The 21,466-nt window shown below is 37.9% G+C and overlaps 1 protein-coding gene across 2 annotated transcripts; it reads left to right on the forward strand.

Moving 5' to 3' along the window:
* Window positions 1–2,368: 2,368 nt before the first annotated feature.
* Window positions 2,369–19,296, forward strand: LOC115629283 (acidic phospholipase A2 PA4). Of its 2 annotated transcripts, none has more exons than XM_030525716.1 (4): window positions 2,369–2,520; window positions 16,065–16,226; window positions 16,288–16,740; window positions 18,953–19,296. In XM_030525716.1, exons 2-4 carry the CDS (start codon window positions 16,078–16,080, stop codon window positions 19,050–19,052), a joined length of 702 nt encoding a protein of 233 aa, XP_030381576.1. In that variant the 5' UTR covers window positions 2,369–2,520; window positions 16,065–16,077; the 3' UTR covers window positions 19,053–19,296. The 2 variants fall into 2 exon arrangements, with proteins under 2 accessions (XP_030381576.1, XP_030381577.1); XM_030525717.1 differs by having other exon boundaries at window positions 16,068–16,226.
* Window positions 19,297–21,466: the final 2,170 nt, after the last annotated feature.

Consider the following 21,466-nt stretch of genomic DNA (forward strand, 5'->3'; position numbering starts at 1 on the left):
TAAATCATTTGCTGGATTGATTCCAAACTTGTCAGGGTGCTGCTGTAACTCTTCAAGAATGCGAACTAATTTGGCAAATGGTTTTTTTTTTGTTTTTTTTTTTTATTAGTTGGTTGAGTATGTACTTACTATTTTCCATTATAGATTATTGCAAAGCCCCCAGCATTCACGCTAATTTATGGATATGTATGTAAATATGTATACTATTTACATAAATGGTGTGGCAAGTCCCTATAGTAGAATAGTTCGCCTACAAATGAAATATAAATAATGTTAAGCCAAGAACTGAAGCGGTTTAAGTAAAGTATACAATTACCTTTGCCTATCAATTGTTAATAATTACTTAATACCTTATATAGCTTTAATGGTCAAAATATTTGCAATTGCAATATTATTCTAATTTACTTTTCTACCTTAGCGATTACATATTTTTTTTTAGCTTATACGTCACATTATTTGCTATTGCAATATTCAATTTTATTTGTAACTTGCTATAATAATAAAATGAAATTATTCATAAAATGGGATAATACTAGAAGAACGAATGCACAATGCTAATATTTACCCGCTAGTTTTATTTTATATACTCCTAGTATGTGCTCCGGGCTAGACATTTTCCAACCAAACAACTAATTTTTACATACCATACCTTGCTTAATACGGGCCTAGCCGTTTTCGAAATCGAGGTGTTAATTCACTCAGACGGACGGACATGGTGATCAAAAATATATGTATGTTCATATATAACTGATGGGGTTGGAGATGCTAGAATTGGTGCACTGAAAATATGCAGGTTAAGTCACGCCGTAATCGACCGCAATTATTTATAGTTGTTCCGTTCCCGCTTTCGCCGAACGCAAAAATCTTGCGAATTGAGAAATATATGTACATATCTTATAAGTTATATACATACGTGTGTATGTGCAACAATAAGGGTATATATTTGTATACCCTGTACCGGAAGAGAACAGCGAAAAGGAAGCACTTTTGACCCCTTGAAGTATACGCTCATATGTTCCTAAACAGAATGAGGAGACGGATCAATATAGTCATGTCCGTCTCTCCATCTGTCTGGATGAACGCCGGGATTTTAAAAACGGTTGAGCTCACATTCACCAAAATTGTTATGTAGACTTCTAATATCCAGGCAACCCAAATTTATTTTATAAGTATACTTTTTTGAGGATTACCAAAAGCATAAGCCAAACTTCGTATGCACCTAGAAGTAGAATAGTTAATCTTCAAATGTGTTGCACACATACTACTTACATACATATGTGTATATGTACATATGTATATGCATACAAAAACTAAAGTTATCCGTGTAAAAGGCAATTTGTATCGAACACTTCGGTGCCAGCTATATTATGTACATATGTATGTGTATTTAACAAATTGTTGGGGACAAAATTAAATATATTGCTTTATTCAATTTGTTAATGAAACTAAAAAATAAAACAAAATACATACATACCTATAACACGTTTATGTATATTTTTCATTTTGTACAGCTGTTGGCAGGGATATAACCACAGACATACATACATATGTATATTATCACGATGAAACGAAATAATCTCAAGTTTGCTTTGTATAGGAGAATATACAGAATATATATAAGATATACGTATAATTTTTAAGAAAAATTAACATGGTTATATCAAATCGATCGCTATACTGATCAAAAATGTACATATGTATGTACACACTTTATGAGGGTATGGCCACGTCTCTTTCAAATGTTATAAATTGAGCTGGAATCAACGTCTTGCACACATTTTTAAATTAATATGATCATAATTAAGGCCAATTGACTGATTTGTATCTAAATTGCGGGCTAAGAGCTTAAGTATGTGACGTATGTATAAGCAAAGCGAAGAAGGAGCAAAAACTTCCCTTTTTTTGGCACCCTTTAACAGTACACCATGGGCAGAGACAGCGCCTTTGCATTGACGTCACAGACAGCTTTTCATTCATAAAATTTGCAACAGAAACAAAAGCGCTTAAAGTTAAGACCGCGAAAAAAGCTTTTTGGTCCGCTAAATCAAAAATATTGTTTCGTGAGCTTCTTTACAGACTGAGAGCGAGCTTTCGACTTAAACGGCTTTTGCACTTCTTTGGCTGCGTTGGACTTCATCTTCGATTTGTAGGCATGCTGCAGCCTCCGTCGCTGCTGTGCCATCACCACTTCTAGCCGTTGTGGTGGCGGCTGCTGCTTCTTCTTCTGCTAGCTGTCATTTTGTTTCTGTTTTTGTTTTTGGATTTTTTAATTTGGCCAAGTCCAAGTTTAACAGCGCTCGACGCGCCAGAATCAAGTTCAGTCGCGCCGCAAACGCGTTGCGGAAATGTTTTGTAGTGAGCTTCGGCTAAAGAACGGAATCGCGTGTGCGACAGAGCAGGTCGTCCTCTTTTAAACATTGCCACCGTTCCTGCTAGTTACAATTATTAGTTTCGAACTAAGCGGGCCTTTTCCAAAAACTCCAATTAATTTGAGTCAAGTAAGGAGCTGTGGCAGCCAAGGTAAAGAAAGAGTGCCGCAGGAAACACGTGAAAAATGTTGTTTTGTTTTTTTTTAAATGTTTTGTTTTCACCAAAACTGTCACAGTTGCCATCACAACTGACGGAGAATTAAGTGTAAGTGGGACGGCTCGTGTCTTAATGACCCTGACTGGCTGCTTCACGTGTCTTTGGGTCGTCCTTGCTGCTGTAGTTGTTGTGGTCGTTGTTGTTGCTACTGCTTTTGAAGGTCATTACGTGCGTGGGGATGGAGCCTGGTGAAGGCCATCCAACCCACCCGAGTGCCGAGTGCCCGCTAAATGTCAATGAGTGAAAGGTGAATGCCGAAATAGACATGCCAATACAAACAGAGTTAAGTCGGGTCGTGTCCGCCTGCACGATTCGGAAGCTCGTGTCCTGAGTGCAAATGCACGGAATCGGTTAGAGCACGTACAAATTCAATTTCATGATCAAATAACGATGCTTAACTAATAGTTTTAAAAATAAATGTAAAAATTAAAGTACACACTAGTTTCAAACACACACTGCACATCGCCTTTGAAACCAATTGCTTCGTAAAAGCCTGACATACTAGTAGAACCGAAAATAAAAGGCAAACCAAATAAATTTTCTTATATATTTGGCAGGCTTAACGACTTTTTATATATATACATATACTATTCTTTGTTGAATAATTTCGGACATTGTAAAAATCGAACAAATCACTTTTAGATGTTCAGAAAACACAAGCAATAAATAAAATACTGCAAAATTCGAAACAGCTAACAGGGGCAGTGCTGCCAAGTTAAAAAAAGAGCTTTATCCCTTTCCTCGATTTAAGGCTCCTCTTTTCGGAACATATACTTTATAAGAACATCTATTTTGTTAAACTACGCAGATACACTTATTAAGTAATTAAAATATATATAAATAAATAATATAAATAAATATGATATGATAGTAGTATTGTATTCTGGTCAGAGTAAGCCATTCATATGAGTTCGCCTTTTTGAAAGGTTAACTTCTATTATTTTATTTTATTCAAAATATTTCCATTTCTTATTCGAATGAGTCCTCTTTGACATACCGCCGAAATGACCTTCAGGGTGTTCAAGCCTATTAGATGGCTTAAACTTCCATCTCGAGATGTCCAATTGCAATGAAAGCAAAAACTCAAATTAGATCATTTTCATTGGAAAGGCACCTTCGTTTTATCCAATAACACCACCCAATTATAATTGCAAATACATTGATGGCATTTTCATCATCAATCTGCCTTTCATTTTCAAAAACGATGCTGGAAAAAACAGACCCAAAAGCTTCACGAGTTTTCACAGATCGCGCGTTCGTGCGTTCGCTACCATTTTCGGAGGCTCCAGGACCAATATCGATATGTATGTATGTATTTATCTGCAATCCTAAGGTTATTGATATGACTTAAGCTCAGACCTCTCGACGGATCTTTTTTTCCGTTGAGCTTTGGTAATACAGAAGTACTATATCGTATGTACTGGTATTTTTACACATCCAAGTGTTTAAACTTTAGAGCAAGCCAGTTGGATACCTGCGCCTGGACAGTTGGCTTACTGTGTTAAGTGTACTTGTGGTCGTCAATTCAGCGAAGTGGAACTCCCAGAGTTCTGATGGCGACGTCGGCAGCGATATTTAGATACAACAAGCAAAATATCCAAATATTTGTCAGTCGTTAGTTTTACTTAGCATGTAGATTTGCCGATAAGATTGCTTAGCCACCTCAGCCGCACCCAGCTGTGCACATACGAGGCATATACGAGTAGACACTCCTACATACCCACACATTACGTTCTTCGCATCATCTAGTCAACGGTCAAGACAGCCAAGAAGACGATGGCTCTGCTTGCGTTTAGCAAAGATCTGCGACATTTGCTCGTTGGCTCGTTTGCTCAATGATTAGCATGCATACACCATATGCAAACATTTGCAACCGCTTTGTTGGCCGCAAGGTCGTCGTCAAGTTCTAGCCTAACTAACCATGCTGCCAAGTCATGGTTCTGTGTTTGGCCACAGCTCCCGCTACTTGTTGCAACGGCTCGTACACTCGTACATTCGCACGGGTTGCAGCGAAGCGAATTGCGGATTGAAAGCGAAATGCACGTAAAGCTCGTAAGCTAAGCTGGAACGCTGCTCCTAATTAACGTGGCATTAAACTCTGTACGAGACGAAAGTGGCCTCCACCGGTCTTATGCTCTTATGTGTTGACGGACTGCGTACAGTAGATGGGTCTGTTTGGTCGGTCACCGAACAAAGCGCTTACTCTGTTGTTGCCGCCTCCCGCATGTCAAACTACTCTCAAACTTGACCCCGATTCGAGCTAAGGCCTGAAGACGCCATCGTACGTGCTGTTCCCCAATGCAACCGCAGCCCAGTTTAGTCCAGCACTACAAGCAAAATACAACTTCCTGTGCCCGATGACAAGATGTCAGAGAGGTGGTCATTCCAGTACACTACTTGTATTAATCCGGAGCGGAATGAGTCAGTGTTGGTCCTCACAGTCACCTGACCGACCCGACATGTGTCTGCTGGGACGCCTCCAGCCTAATGGGTTGACTGACTTTTTTGTAACTCTGTTCGCCTGGCTGGCATGAGCACGAGTGCGATCAGAATCAGTTGCATAGCTTGTCGTCCCTCGTGACATTGAAAATAACAATACCACAAGCACTTCAATAACAGCAAGGGCAACAATAACACCGACTTGAAGCACTTTTAAACCAGTTTTGCTGCGCTTTCAAGTTGGACGCTCTGCTGCTTTGTTGCTCTGGTGCCAGGTGAAGGGTTTGAGGCAGGAGCATCAAGTAGCAGCGCATCAATTGCATGTCTCGCATGTATGTTTGTAACATGTATTTTTCCCTCTCCTATTTTAATTGATTGCTTGTACCGGTTGCTCTTGACTTTTTCGTGTTTACTTGATAGTTGGCCAGCATTGAAAAGTATGTGCAGTCTCCCCCTCACCACAGCTCCCCCATCAACCACATTGGATAATGTAAACAGAGGTGACAAAAATGTAGACATTCCTCTTATAATGTACATACATACATGGTCTGTTCAAAAGAAAAGCGCAATTTTGCATTATTTTGAAAAGTATTTATTTATTCATCATTTTATCCATTTTGTCTCCTTTATATGTAGTAATCCCCCTCAGATATAATGCACTTATGCCAGCCGTTCTTCCAATCCTCGAAGCACTTCTGAAATGCGCTTTTCAGTATGGCCATCAGCTCGCTCTTCGATTTTCATTTTATCTCATCAATTGTGGCAAAACGCTTTCCTTACATTGATCTCTTCAGTTTTGGGAATAGGAAAAGTCGCAGGGAGCCCTAATTGCATTATAACTGAGGGGTATTGCTTTGTAGGGGCACAAGGGCGTAGGCAGCTTTTACCAAAAAGGGGGCCGAAAAATTAAAATTTTGACTTAATAATGCACGATGCATTTAAAAAATAATTTATGCATATGATCAATGAAAAAACTTCAACAAATCCAACTCAGTTCCATTCTAAGGCGAAATAGTGCGTCATAAAATTTAACGTGTAGTCGAATTTGTATGGAAAAATTGTTTGCCCCCCTGCCTACGCCCTTGTTGGGGCATGATGGATATTGATGAATAAAAAAATGCTTTTGAAAGGTATTCAAAATTCACCTTTTCTGTTAAACAAACTACTTGTATATATAGAGATATGTATATACACACAAACGTTCCATAACTTCCTTGTAGTACTCCTTACGACCTGGTGGCAAGAACACATGTTGAACCACGCATTGTAAGCGAAGAAAACAGTGAGCAAAACCTTCATATTTTCTTTTGAACAGACCTCGTATAAAATATGTACATGTATCTAAGTACGAGCATACTATTTACATGTACGAGCTACACTTACTGTTTAATTAAATATTGTATTGTGACACAAACATACTTACAACCAACACATACATGTATGTATGCCTTAAATATACGTAAAACTTTAATTTTCAAAATTCGTTTCGACAGTATTGTGGTGGTTTTCTTAATATTCAAATTTAATTAAATAAATATATGGGTTTGTTTTCAAGTTTTCTGAGCCTGAAAGCGAAAGGGTATGCTGGATTGGTGTATTTACGTATTTCTTAATCAGTATGGCGAGATGAGTCAACATAACAATGTTTCTTCCGCTCTGTATGAACGAAAAGAGTTTGGAAAGTTTCTAATCTTTATTAGAATAGCCAATTTTGGAATACGTATTCTCCTAAGCAGTCCTAAACAGGACAACGGCTTCTTTGGTCCCGATACCAATTTTTGCATTTGAAATGTACATAAATAATATAGTATGTTGTTTTCAGGTGGTGTTTAATATTATTAACTTAATGATATGAGTGAAGGCAGTAAATTTAAATGTTTCTCAGCTCTGTTTCTCTGTTAATTTTTAAGCTTTCTCGTTCATCAATGTGCACATTTTTCGAAATCAAAACATATGGTTCATTAAAGATTCCGAAACCGGAGAATTTTCTACGGATAATGAATATACCGGTAGAGTAAAAAGGGTAGACTTAATAGGTTTCTGCAGAGTGGTATCCGGCAGAAGGACGCACCTCCAACGCCATTAAGTAAATATGTAGTATATTCTTAATCAGCATGATGAGGCAAATCGGTGTAGACATGTCCTTCAGTCTGGATGAACGCCTGGATTTCGAAAACGGCTTAGTCCACATTGACAAACTTGGTATGTAGAGTCTTCTAATATCCAGGCAACACGAGTTTATTTTATTTTTTAAATTCCCCCCATTCCTGCGCCACAGAGCTTTGTCCGTAATTCGAAGCACCATAAATTACACTGCATTCGTAATTTACATGTAATTTTCCACCTTTATTTTAAAATCGTATAAATAGGTCAGTTATAGGAAAACGTTTCATCTCTTCATCTTATTTTTGATTCTGCTATGCACGCGGATAACAATTCATAAGACACAGGGGGGACTGTCACATGCTCTCTCGTTTAGACCTTTTTTTTATCTGATGTATTATTAAAGTATTCTTAATATTTAAACCATCTCAGGTACGAGTTTTTAAAGCGGAATAGCTTGACAGACAAGTTTTCGTTACCGTACCATTCAGAACACTTAAAAGGTTCTCAATGTGCCAAATGATGTTCCCAATTAAAATAAAGTACTAGTATATTTAAGTTTTTATGTTAACATAATTTCTATTTCAATACCCAACTGCTAGAATATAAATGCTTATATAATACATATATGTATGTAAGGCCCTTGAAAGGCGATCTCAACTGGTCCAAATCTGGTTCAATGTAACATACGAGCTTAAGTGTCGTACCAAATAATTGCATGAGCTGCCTGTTAGTACCACTAAGATATACATATGTACAGATATATTACTGTATGTTGAAGTTATTTGAACCACTTGGATCACAAGATAGATTAAGCATTTTGGCGGTTTTCATGCTCCAATGTTCGACTGGACAGTCGGTTCAGTTCTAAGTCTACAAGTAATCTCCAAGCATAATGAGTCCATACTATAAATGAAATGGAAAGTACAAAACATTTTTTGATTTGACGCTAGCTCCATAGGTTAATCTACAAACATAGGAACATGTGTATGTATATAGTCGTACATATATGTATGTATCTGGCATGTTTTTCAGTATGTGAACGACAGGGTCGAGTGGCTAGGGGCGGGAGGCTGAGCATTCAACACTTAAACGAGTGCCGACATCGTCGCAGCCCGGTCATTGTACTTGGCCAGCAGAATGCGTCGTAGCTTTAGGTCTGTTTTGCTGGTTTGCTGGCCGAGTTTGAGTGTAAAAGGTAAACACGAAAACAAAAAGCGAGCAGGCAGGCAAACCCAGCCAAAATCATGATGCCATGAAACTAAAAAGCATTGACATTGAAAATTATGCGAACGACTGCGATGCCGTCCACGACGAATTTGAGGCGCCGGCGCGCAGTCGCAGATTAGCAAAAACATCAAAATAGCTCGTAACGCCTGAACGGTAGTGCGAAAGATCAGGTCGAGTCAAATAAGTAGCAATACCAATCACTTTTGTTCCTTCACTAATCCTATTATCCATATGATATCCATGCCGAAAAAAAAATGTTTTGTTTAAGCGACTCTTTGTCTTTTAACATTCGAAAGAGTTGTTTACCATTCACAATCTTCTACCAAAAAGAGTTGAAAACAGTATTGAATTTGGTTATTTATTTATTTTGGTACTTAGCAACTTACCATGCAGTATAAAATAAATGGCATTTTATTGAATCTGAAGCTAATATACTTTACATTAACGAATAGAATGCCGGATTCACGCGCTTCATATAGACCTTGTACCCAAAGCCGCCTCCCACATTTTATGTATAAAAATGGCATTAGCATTAAAATAAAAACATTAAAATAAAATAACTGAAAAACTAATATATTCCACAGTTTATTGTGATATCGTTATGAGAAAAAAATTGCGGCTACTAAAAGTGATTTATGCACCGATCTTTCATATGACAAATATACGAACATAAAACAAGAAAGGAATGCTAAAGTCGAGCAGGCTCAACTCTTAAATACCCTGTACCACCCCACAAAAGAATAAATTAATTAAATTAATTAATTAATTTAATTTAATTAATTTAATTAATTAACTAAATTAAATATAAACAAGAAAGGAATGCTAAAGTCGAGCAGGCTCAACTCTTAAATACCCTGTACCACCCCACAAAAAAGTAATTAAATTAATTAATTAATTTAATTAAATTAATTAACTAAATTAATTTAATTAATTCACTAAATATTAACTAATTAAATATAAAATATTCCATGCATGCATACATACATTTACAATTACATCAGAATCGTGTCTATGCGTGTTTGTGTACTTGTACATATGTATGTATGTGTGCATTGAGCCTGGTTATATGGCTATAACTTTCTTTCCGATCATTCTATCATAATGAGACTTGGTATACGGTTATATAATTACTAACCTAATGTGACTACCAAATTTTAGTTCAAAATTCCAAGAATTACGGGAGTTATAGAAAATCGGTAATTGGGAGGGAGTGGGGGGGTGGATCAGAAAAAATGAACAAACTCGTCCTTTCTCGGTCTCAGGAGAATCTGTATACCAAGTTTGGTTATTCTAGCTCTTATACTTTCGGAGATCCTTGCGTTCATACAGACAGACAGACGGACAGACGGACATGGCTATATCGACTCGGCTTGTCATGCTGATCAAGAATATATATACTTTGTGGGGTCTACCAAGCCTCCTTCTGTGTGTTCCATGTGCACTAAACTAATATACCCTTGTACCCTTTGGGTACAGGGTATAAATATTCCATACATGCATACATACATTTACATCAGAATCGTGCCTTATGCGTGTTTGTGTACTTGTACATATGTATGTATGTGTGCATTGGGCCTGGTTATATGGCTATAACTTTCTTTCTGATCAACCTATCATAATGCAACTTGGTATACAGATATATAATAACTGGATGTGTCTACCAAATTTTAGTTTAAAATTCCAATTTAATTACGGGAGTTATAGAAAATCTTGAATAGGGGGGGGGGGGGGGGGGGGGGCGCATCGGGAAAAATGAACAAACTCGTCCTTTCTCGGGCTCAGGAGAATCTGTATACCAAGTTTGGTTATTCTAGCTCTTATACTTTCTGAGATCCTTGCGTTCATACAGACGGACGGACGGACATGGCTATATCGACTCGTCTTCTCATCCTGGGGTCTGCCACGCCTCCTTCTGCCTGTTATATACATTCGCACAAAACTAGTATACCCTTTCACCCTTTGGGTACAGGGTATAACAAGAAAGGAGTGCTTAAGTCGAGTGGGATGAACTATTTAATACCCTGTGCTACCCCACAAAAGAATTAATTAATTTATAAATTTATATATTATTTAATTTAATTTACTTTATTTAATTAAATATAAAATATTCAACAGATGCATACATAAATAAATGTTTATGTACAATTTCAACAGCAACCATTTACAGCAGAATCGGAACAAATTCACAAACTTGTTCTGTCTAGGGCTTAGGGGAACCTGGATACCAACTTTGCTAATACTAGGTTTTGTTACTTCTGAGATCCTTGCGTATATGTTGTCACCCACACGGACAGACAGACGGACATGGCTATATCGACTCGGTTTGTCATCCTGATCTGCCACGCCTCCTTCTGTGGTAAAAAAGGGTATATTAGGTTTGTGTAATGTATGTAACAGGCAGAAGGAATCATCTCTGACCCCATAAAGTATATGTATGTATATACAAGTATTCTTGATTAGCATGACGATAGAAACCGGTTTAGACATGTCCGTCCGTCTGTCTGGATGAATAGCTGGATTTCGGAAACGGCTGAGCGCACATAAACCAAACTTGCTATGTAGACGCTCCTAGTTCCTAGTCTGTACGAGTTTATTTTTTTTCTTTTTGATTGTCCTCCCCCTCTTCCCGCTACAGAATTTTGTCAATGCTGTCCACATTTCAAAAGCTACATACTTGTAAACCAATTTTTGCACACGTAATCTATATATACGTGTAATTACGTCACTCTAGTACTATGCCCACAAGCTGCAGGATCAAGTTACCTCTTCTTCATCTTTTTGCTTCTGCTAGGTGACGGAAGCTTGTTTGGGTACAGAGTATTCCACTGTCGGGTTTGCTCGACTGTATCGTTCGCTAATTTTGTTGTTAATTTTGAAATTTAAATTTATTTGTTAAGGTATTACTTTGTTTATGTATAAGCAACAATATAAGTAACAATATTTAAATGCTTTTGCAAAATAAATAAATAAATCAAACTTCAAAGTTTAGGAAAGAGAGCAAAAAACTAATAATCAGATCTACTGGCTTAAGCGGCAGTCTGCAATTTGCTGACAGAATCAGTTTGGCCGAGATATGTATGTAGCTCCAACCAGATTATAATAATTACTTATAATGGACGGCTTCAACCGCTGTGCCGGGTACAATTGTAGAATGTCATCATTGATTATCTGCGGCCTGGGACCAGCAAAGGTGCGACTAACACTGACTTCGGCCTGGGCTGTCATATCCAAGGTAATGCCTCGTCGTCGTGCAGCGGCTGTTTTGGCCAAAACGCGTTTAAAATCCAATTTACTGAAAATTTATATGATTTTAAAAATATGTATACTTGTAGAGCATATGTTACAGAAGCTTAAAATGATTTGTTTTTTATGAATTTGTTGTTCTAGCAATTAACATAAATATTTCTGTGTTGTTTTTTTGAAGCCAGCAAGAGACTATTTTTCAGAAAAATTTGTATATGTCCTTGTTAGTATTCAAAACTAATTTTAACAAATGTGTCCATTAAAAAACTACTTGTTGTGAATATTAAATTTTTAAATTAGAAAATAAATTGTGGTGTTGCTGCAATTGCGTTAAGATTTCGTCGAACAGCAGGTGTTCGGACCTACTCCACACAAATCCTGTGATTGGACTATTGCGCCGGAGTTACGTTCCTAGATTTCGATAAATGCAAACAAAAAATTATTTGTTTAAATTTCCACTGTTTTTAAGGTCCTAACATTTTCAAAAGTTACTCCAAATGTTGAATATTTATCATTAACAGATTAATCTTATTGAAAAGGGAAAAATGTTCAAGCAGCTTTATTTAAAATTGGCATTGGCATATTCTAATTACACATGTTAAGCCGTTTCCTGCTGAAATTGTTTTCTTTTTGGTGGCTTTTGCGATTATTTATTTGCTGTTTACGGATGTTTGTAGCGCACCTTATAAGAAAAAAGTATTTTTCTTTTTCTATTTTCATTTTTTTTATTTTACTCTCCTTCCCGCCAAAAAGAGCTTTAATTCCCTTTAAAAGTTGGCAGCACTGTCTAGAACCTTCAATTGCTGTTTCTCTCCTAATTCGCGGACACGGACGCCTTTGCCAACCAAAGCACCAATGTTACCATTCTAACATACATACATGTACATACATATGTACGTGTATATGAGCTTGTGTTTGTGATATACATATGTATGTAAATTAGCGACAGTCATATTTAGGCATGAGCCGGGTTGAGACTAGCCATTTACATTTGCCACACATATCGGAAGCTTAACAGAACGATGGATGCAACCCTCAGTACAGTCAAATTTTTGGGACATCAAGTATAGCCATAAAGCCACTGCTCTCTTATGACAGTGACGGTGAGGGCGATCTGCGGCGCCGCAACGGCGACGGCGACGGACGGATAGGGTGAGAGCCGCGAAGGTGCTGGCTAATTAGCAGCGGTAGCGACTGCGTCCACTATAGCGTCTGCGCATACGAGTATATGTGCCCTTCACCTTTTAACGGCGTAAAAAACAAGTTAACTAAAAAAAAAATTGGTAACAACACTGTCCCACACCCGCGCCGCAGCTGCGCACAAGTTGTCCCACAATATACGTCCAATTCACAGCCACAGTCACGGTTAAAAAACAAAAGCACACCATGCCCCACCAATGACTACGACTGACACATAAAGACAACACCTATACAAATCTCGCGCTGTCGCCGTGGGGCAGGTCGCGGCTTGACGCGCCAAGAAATCAATTCAAATAGGTATGCGTTCTTTTTTGTTTGTTTTTGCTTTAACTGCTGGTTGCTGGTCTTAGAAGTACGCTTATGACCTCAGTACTGATATGCAATCAGAGATCAACTAAGATAGTCAGAGATCACTCTAGCACTCTGTACGTGCATTTCAAAACAACTTAGAGCGCTTCTAAGCCTAATGGCTCTTCACCTTACGTTGTTGTTATTATACGAGCAAGTGACATACACACATACATAATTGGCGCCACGAGACCATCAATCGATCCCTATCATTACATATAGTACATATCCAAGGAATGTAAGTAGTGGCGAAGGCCTCAGCTCAAGGCGCCAGCACTCTACTCTAATATTACAACTAATTATATGAATATGAAATGTACAAGAGTATATTAGGTTTGCGGGAGCTGAAAATGTAACAGGCAGAAGGAGGCGTGGCAGACCCCACAAAGTGTATATATTCTTGATCAGCATGACGATACGAGTTGATCTAGCCCTGTCTGTCTGTCCGTCCGTCCGTATGAACACCTGGATCTCAGAGTCTATAAGAGGTAGAGACACCAAACTTTGCACACAGATGCGTTATGTGTGTACGCTATACGAGTTTGTTTTATTTTTTTTTTGATTTTCCTCCCCACTTTCCCCTTATGGGGGGTTTCCCGATTTTTCATTCGTATAATCGTCTATATCTTGGAGACTATAAGACCTAGGGACACCAAATCCCAGGTGCCTTATGTGAATACACAGAAAATGTGTATTTTGGAATTTCCCTCCCTACCCCCTCCCCCGCAATCACAGATTTTTTATAACTCCCGTATTTCTTGGAATTTTTCATTGAAATTGGAAGAATACTTCCAGTTAGTTATGAGTCCGTATGCCCAGTTTCATCATGATACACCGATTTAACAGGAAGCTATAGCCATATATGTATATAAGACCAAGAAGTGCCCGCAGCTGTTGTTGTTACTGCTTTGCACAGGCACGCGAGACATACACAGACACACACATACACGCATAATTATTCTACACAAATGTACAGAGTATTTCAAAGTAGAAGATAAGTAGAAGATATTCAGCAAAGAAGTTTTGTACAATTTATGATGAACAAGAAAGGAATGCTAAAGTCGAGTAGGCTCAACTCTTAAATACCCTGTACCACCCCACAAAAAAAGAAATTAAATTAATGAATTAATTTAATTTAATTAATTACCTAAATTAAACAAAAAATATTCCATACATGCATACACATATTTACATTTACATCAGAATCGTGTCTATGCGTGTTTGTGTACTTGTACATATGCATGTATGTGTGCATTGGGCCTGGTTATATGGCTATAACTTTCTTTCTGATCAACCTATCATAATGAAACTTGGTATACGGATATATAATCACAAACTCAATGTGACTACAAAAGTTCACGAATTACGGGAGTTATAGAAAATCACGATAGGGGGGGAGTGGGGGGTGGATCAAAAAAAATTAACAAACTCGTCCTTTCTCGGGCTCAGGAGAATCTTGATACCAAGTTTGGTTATTCTAGCTCTTATACTTTCTGAGATCCTTGCGTTCATACAGACGGACAGACGGACATGGCTATATCGACTCGGCTTGTCATCCCGATCAAGAATATATATACTTTGTGGGGTCTGCAACGCCCCTTCTGTGTGTTCCATGTACACTCGCACAAAACTAATGTACCCTTTTACCCTTTGGGTACAGGGTATAAAAATATAGTACTTATGTATATGTGTATACACTGGGAGAAATACTTAAATTATTATACATAGCAAATCAAAATTTTTGAAAAGTCTTATCACGGGAGTCGGCAGTCTGCCTTATAATGAACGCTGTTGATAGCCAGCACAATAATTCTGCTAATCTAAGAAATTCCTTTTCCTTTAACAAATGTTATAGTTATTTGACGCGTTTCACAAGTCACCTTAAAAAAAAAAAAACACTGCGACGAGAAAGGAATGCTAGAGTCGAGTGAGCTTAACTCATAAATACCCTGTACCCACAAAAAAGAAAAAATTAAAAACAAAATAGTTAAAAAATTCATTTTAAAAAATAATTAAATTATTACATAAATTTATTTATATATTTATAATTTCAATACATACATACATGATTGTATGTATGTCTCCATATGTTTATGTAAAGTTTTAAGAAATTAACATGGCTATATCGACTCGGCTTGTCCCCCTGACCAAGAATATATATACTTTTGCCACGCCTCCTTCTGCGTGTAACATACATTTGCGCAAAACTAGTATACCCTTTTCCTTTTGGGTACAGGGTATACAAATATCTAAAATCTGAAATTTATTGAAATAGGCTTAAAAACTACTATTCAGAAAGAATTCTAACATTTTGTAATGGGGTCAAGGTCCGGACCGATTCGTAGCGATTGTGTTACAACTACAACAAAGATATACCTGAAAGGTACAAGAGTATATTAGATTAGAAATATACAGTTGGCACAACAATTATTAGTACCTCTGGATCTTAGCATAGATTTATTAAACACGATAACAAAAAGAAGGAATCTTTTTTTGACCGACTCAATGTGGTCTTGAAGCAATTATACTGAGGACACCAAATACAGGAGCAGTGTCCAAGCACTGGCCGTACTATAGAACTTGGTGGTATAGGGGTCGCTAAATTCTTCGGACCATCGTTTAATTAGAACAAGTACACCCTTGGCTTTGTTAACGATAGTGGAGATGTGAAGATGGAAATTCAATTTAGATATGTACATACGTAAACATACTATACAAGTATGTATTACACATTGATTTATTCATGGCTTGTGGAGGTTGTGTACCATCTGAACCTAGTTTTCTTTACAACTCATAGACAGTGATCTCATGCTTTAAATCAAATTTAATGAACACACAGTGCTCTCATAGAACGGAATATTTCATTGACAAAGGATTTTGGACTGATCCATCATATTTATTTCTCTCACTTTCAGTAGTCGCACTCTCATGAAGTTGTTTTTCCTGCTCGTCCTGCTCCTGCTCAGCCAGGCGCTGCCGCCCAGTTCCAGCTCGGCGGTGCTCATCTCGGATATGACTATGACAGTGATGGTAGAGCTTTCCTCGCGGCACCCGTTCTGTAAAATGCACACGGATCGGTAAGTGAGGTGGATCTGGTGGATCCTTGCAATCTTAGCATGAATTCTTTTTGACCAACAGCGGAGACATCCAACGCATGCTGCTGCAATCAGACCCACGTCGTATACGCCAGGTGCCGCGTGAGTCCGTCATGGAGCTGGAGGAGGTTTGTCGGAGACAGGGCTCCTATGGCCACGAGTTTCGCGGCGGCCTCGGCTTCATTTATCCGGGAACCAAGTGGTGCGGACCCGGCACTGCTGCTACCAGCTATGATGACTTAGGCGTGCACGTGCGCGAGGACCGATGCTGCCGCGAACACGACATGTGCCCCGACGTCCTCAACGTAGGCGAGTGCCGACGCGGGCTCTGCAATCGTGGCACTTTTACGAGGTCCCACTGCGACTGCGACGCCCGCTTCCGCCGCTGCCTGCAAGCCGCCAACACAGAGACGGCCAACACCCTAGGTGCCATATTTTACAACGTTGTGCAGGTTACATGCTTCCAGGAACGCAGCCCCTGCTCTGCGCATCAGAGGTTCGAGGATTTCTTCTATGGTAGCGGCCACTGTGGGGCCGAGTTTCGTATGGCTGAGCTGTATGTGCCCCCTGACGTGGGCAACGTTCTGTCCAAGATTCTAGCCCATGCGGAGGGCCGCTCCTTGCCGCCCGCAGTCGCACCGCTCGCACCCCTAAAACAGGGCTTCCATCGTTTTGGCGTAAAGTTGGCCAGCGTGGGCCTGGCGGCAGTCAATATATTGCGCGAGGTGGTCCATAGACCGCGTATTGTGTGGAACAGCTTGCAGACTCCTGTAAGTCGCGACCTGCCGCCGCCCCCGCTGTTCCCAGCGCAACCGCCTCAAGGATACTACAACGAGCTACTGGTGTACGGGCGTCTTTAAGCGGTGTTTGGCACCGATAGCATAGAAAAAGACTGTACTTTTTTTTTACTTTAAAGAATTCGTTAAACCATTGTTACTGCCACATCTTACTACCGCATCATAGTCATCTACCATAGTCATCCAAGCCATGAACAGAAATGGAGCTTTACATCACCTTCCCTCAATTTTGCACACGGTTTATTTAATACAGATTTTTCAGTTGGTTGGTGTGTACGAGTATGCTGAGTGTGTGATTTTAGTCCGGCTTAGTTCATTTCTATTTAGGGTTCATATGCCCAATTTTAAGGAAGTATGTTGAGTTACATTTGCGAGTCTCCAATAATTGTGTGTAGGTGTGTTCAGTAAGTTTTGCAGAAGTTGGCAGATTAAGTGCGGTTCTTTCATTTCTACAAGATGCGTTCCAGAGCAAACAATCTTAAAAGGCGCAAACCTAATCCTTTTGTTTAAAAGTACCTTCAGACAAATCGGTTTTTCATGCCCTCGACCGATTCAAGTTACTAAATTAAGCGAGTGTCGATGACAAACATTTGTTTTTTATTCAAATAATGTAAGGTAGTTTACGGCTCCTCAGCTTGTGCAAAATAAAATACAATGAATTGATGTTTGGAAGACATCCAATTTTAATGAAGACTTTGGATGATCTTTTATAAATCAAATTGCCTATGCTTCTGAGTGAAAATCGCAAATCACCATAAACTCACTTTCTTAATAGAGTTATTTCGATAAAACTTACGACTTGCTCCTCAGCTTGTGCAGAACAAACCGAGCGAGCAACTCAAAATACGATGATTGATGTTTGGAAGACATCCAATGTCAATGAAAACTTTCGATGATCTTTTATAAATTCGCAAATCACCATAAACTTACTTCCTTAAAGAGAGTTATTTCGATAAAACTTACAACGATATGTCAAATACTTATTTATTCTCATTCAGTCGCAATCATTTTACTTGAAGTTTAGCAAATGTTACGAAAGATTGGGTGACTATTGAATTCATTTTACTTTAGGACGTACCTTGTCTACCTTTGTATAACTTTTAGGAGAATATCATCTTTTGCAACAGCTGCCAGCTTATTGGAAGCAATTATTTTCGGTTGGCTCCACAACCAGAAATGCTTGTTTATGTGGGAAAAAGCTGAACTCTTCTGTGCATTAGGACCGGTAATGAAAGCCAAAGTAAAGAACATTGCGTTAACATTTATAACATTGGCTATAAATAACTTTCTATAAATATCAATGTTGTTGTACTTACATATGTATATGATCGATTATACCAGGTACCTATAGGGTGAAAGGTTATGCCAAAATTTGGCATGCATAACGACTTGAACCGATGAAGACATATTGGTTTTTTCCTTCAACACAGAAGGTCTCATCATTTTATCGATTGGTGCAAAATCAAATCAGATGATTGACTTATTTTAGTTTTGGCATGCCCCAACAATTAAATCGCTTAACATTTTATAGTTGCGTTTTTAATCGCAAATCATTCATAAGACTCCATATACTCATTATTTAATTTTTTTGAAATTTTTAAATTTTGCAATGGCAAAACTTTTGAACTCATACGCCACAGCTCAGTACCACCGCAGATAATCTGTCAGACCGTGCTGTACCTGTACATAGAGTATTATAAATTTTAAGTGGTTTAGTTTACCATACAGATTAGCACTTATTAGTAATAATATATATAAACGCTACGCTTATTTGTCATTATTTGTTTGAAATGTTTTTTGCATATTCGTATATTTTTATTTCAATAAATTTTGTTACTGCCATTAATAAACAATTAAATCTCTAAATTTCACTCCGTCCCACTTGCTGCTAACTCGACACCCGCACTCCAGGGTTGGCTACAATCAAACGGAGCAGGACATCATTTGCGCTCAGTGGCAGTACCAGCCGTCGGAGAAGTACGTGCCCAGCCAGCCTCGTACTTCTGCATAGACAATACGAGTGACGGGAAACAATGGAGCGACCAAAACGGCTACAACACACAATCTTAGGAAAGTAACACTGATGAGCAATCTACCTGGAACCGCGGGAACTAAAGCAATTGCAACGAAGCCAAAGATTCATAGACGACGACGCCTGACAAATGAATTATCTATTTTCATATATGTACATAAAGCAATATATATATTACATAAATACATACATACAAATATATACCTACTTACAGACACAAATATAGACGCATACGATGCCTGGTTGCAAGCAAATTACGCTGGGCAAGAAAACATCATAAGTGTTTTCCATTCCTAAATTTTTAAAATAAGAGTACTATAGCCAAGGGCGTACGAAGCTTTGTCCAAAGGGGGAGCCAAACAAATTTTGTTCATTAAATAATGCGTGATGCGTTAAAATAATAATTTATACTTATGATCAATAAAAAAACTTGAAGAATCCTAGCTCAGTTCCATTTTAAGGCGAAATAGTGTGCCATAATTATGAATGTGTGGTCGAATTTATACGGCAAAATTTTGTTTAAGGGGGTAACAGTCTCCCCTCCCTGCCCACGCCCGTGACAATAGGAACGAGCTGTGTAAAAATTCTCCCTAATAGCTTATCAGGTATTTATGAGTGACACATCACAATAATACGAAGTTTTATCAAAATTGTATATTATATGGGTGTCACCATAACCGGAAGCTTAATTAAAATGGGTTTACCATATCATACAAGTACGGCTGCTGTAGAACTGTTCAATGACAGTAGGGTAGACAAAAGGTGGTTACAGGTTACTCAAGTGTCGGGCTGGCACAACATTAATGTTCCATCTAGTTCCAAAAGAATCTAACAGAACGATTCAAAGCAGAAGCAAAAGGAAAATTAATTCGAACTTCAGAGCGTCGTACTAACGTAAGCATTGATGAGCAAAATTTCATGTGCATTGATTTGTGGAAAGAATTTGTTTCTATCCCTATTTTCTAATTATTAATTTTCAGTCAGCAATACCTTTTATGCTTTTGATAAGTATGTATCAAAATAAATATAAATTTGATAAGTATCATCAAATTCAAATCTGTCTACCATAAGAAAATTGCACGCTAAGCAATTGTAGAGGATGTGAGGTTGCGACATCTCTCTGAAAATTGCTGCGAAAGCATTTAACTTGGCATATTTACGATGCATCTGCAGATTTGAGTCTCAACATTTTTGTGATTCTTAGGCTAACATAATATTGTTTCGTTAAATTAAAAATCATTCTGAAACCGCATTCGAACCAGTGAAGTTGTGTTTCTTGAAACCTTTTAGTAGCTGGAATCTTGCAAGTACTGCAACGATTGGCCCTATTTGATACAGAATTCTATACAAGTGATTGAGCCAAATTTGGAGCGGTACGAAACTAATCCCCACAAAAGACCCATTTCGTTCATTATTTGTGAATTGTAAGTGGATAATAATCAAGTGAAGTGGATATAGAGTAAAAATAATTAACAAACGTATAAATCTTTTTAATGTCGCGATGTCATAAAGGTACATACGAGTACATCCCTCCATAAAGTATTCGTCATTAGAGCAACATGTTCTCACTCTCCCTATGGTTGTTGTCACGTAAGATTTCTATGGTCCCTTGTATAGCATATCGACTAAGAAGTTATACTTAGTAGTACATACATATATGTGTATTGTATGTGTCATTAGCCAGTAATCACACTAAACAAATGATTCTATCAAATAAATAAGTGAACACTCAAACGCGGATCGTGATAGTATTTCGTGCACTGCTTAGAAAAAACGAATATCAATTAACAATGAAAATTAAGAATAAATAAATAAATCTACATGAAAATAAATATACATGCATGCGTTGACATGCTAATTCATAAATTCTTTAAACTATGTATGTACACCTAGCCCTCGCTTAGTTTGGGGGTTGCGTTGCTAGAAAACCAAGGGCTCCATACAAAATACAAATAATATTTAAACAAAAGGTGAAATTCCTATAAAAATATAATTCAAGATATTTATTCTCCATGGAGTCCCTCGACTATAAAAGATAAATATTTAGTTCTTTAAGTAATATGCTTACCACAAAATTTAAATTTGTCCCAAAGACGTGAATAAGTAGCCCATACAGTACTTGGGGCATTACGAATCCCAGAGAATGACCAATGAAAATATTTTAATAACTTAATGAGGTACATCTAAATTTTCGGGAAAATAATGCATTTTTGGGCCAGATTGTTACGCATGGGGGTATTAAACTTTACTGTACCATTGGATTTGTTTATAAAATAGGATCTATCCGAAAAGAAGAAAACTTAGATAAACCTACAACAGCCTTGTTCTGTAAGCTATAGAAGGTTGGGAATCAAAATTTGGAAATTTATTACCATTTAAGAGGTTAATAATTA

The sequence above is a fragment of the Scaptodrosophila lebanonensis genome, unplaced genomic scaffold (assembly GCF_003285725.1).
Source record: "Scaptodrosophila lebanonensis strain 11010-0011.00,11010-0021.00 unplaced genomic scaffold, SlebRS2 tig00000138-arrow-arrow-pilon, whole genome shotgun sequence".
Classification (NCBI taxonomy): domain Eukaryota; kingdom Metazoa; phylum Arthropoda; class Insecta; order Diptera; family Drosophilidae; genus Scaptodrosophila; species Scaptodrosophila lebanonensis.

What these genes read in the sequence shown, in the direction of transcription:
- LOC115629283 (XM_030525716.1), top strand. Translation starts at nt 16,078, where the DNA reads ATGAAGTTGTTTTTCCTGCTCGTCCTGCTCCTGCTCAGCCAGGCGCTG. An exon ending in TGTAAAATGCACACGGATCG is followed by an intron (nt 16,227 to 16,287) that starts GTAAGTGAGGTG and finishes TTTGACCAACAG; the next exon opens with CGGAGACATCCAACGCATGC. An exon ending in CCCTGCTCTGCGCATCAGAG is followed by an intron (nt 16,741 to 18,952) that starts GTTCGAGGATTT and finishes CCCGCACTCCAG; the next exon opens with GGTTGGCTACAATCAAACGG.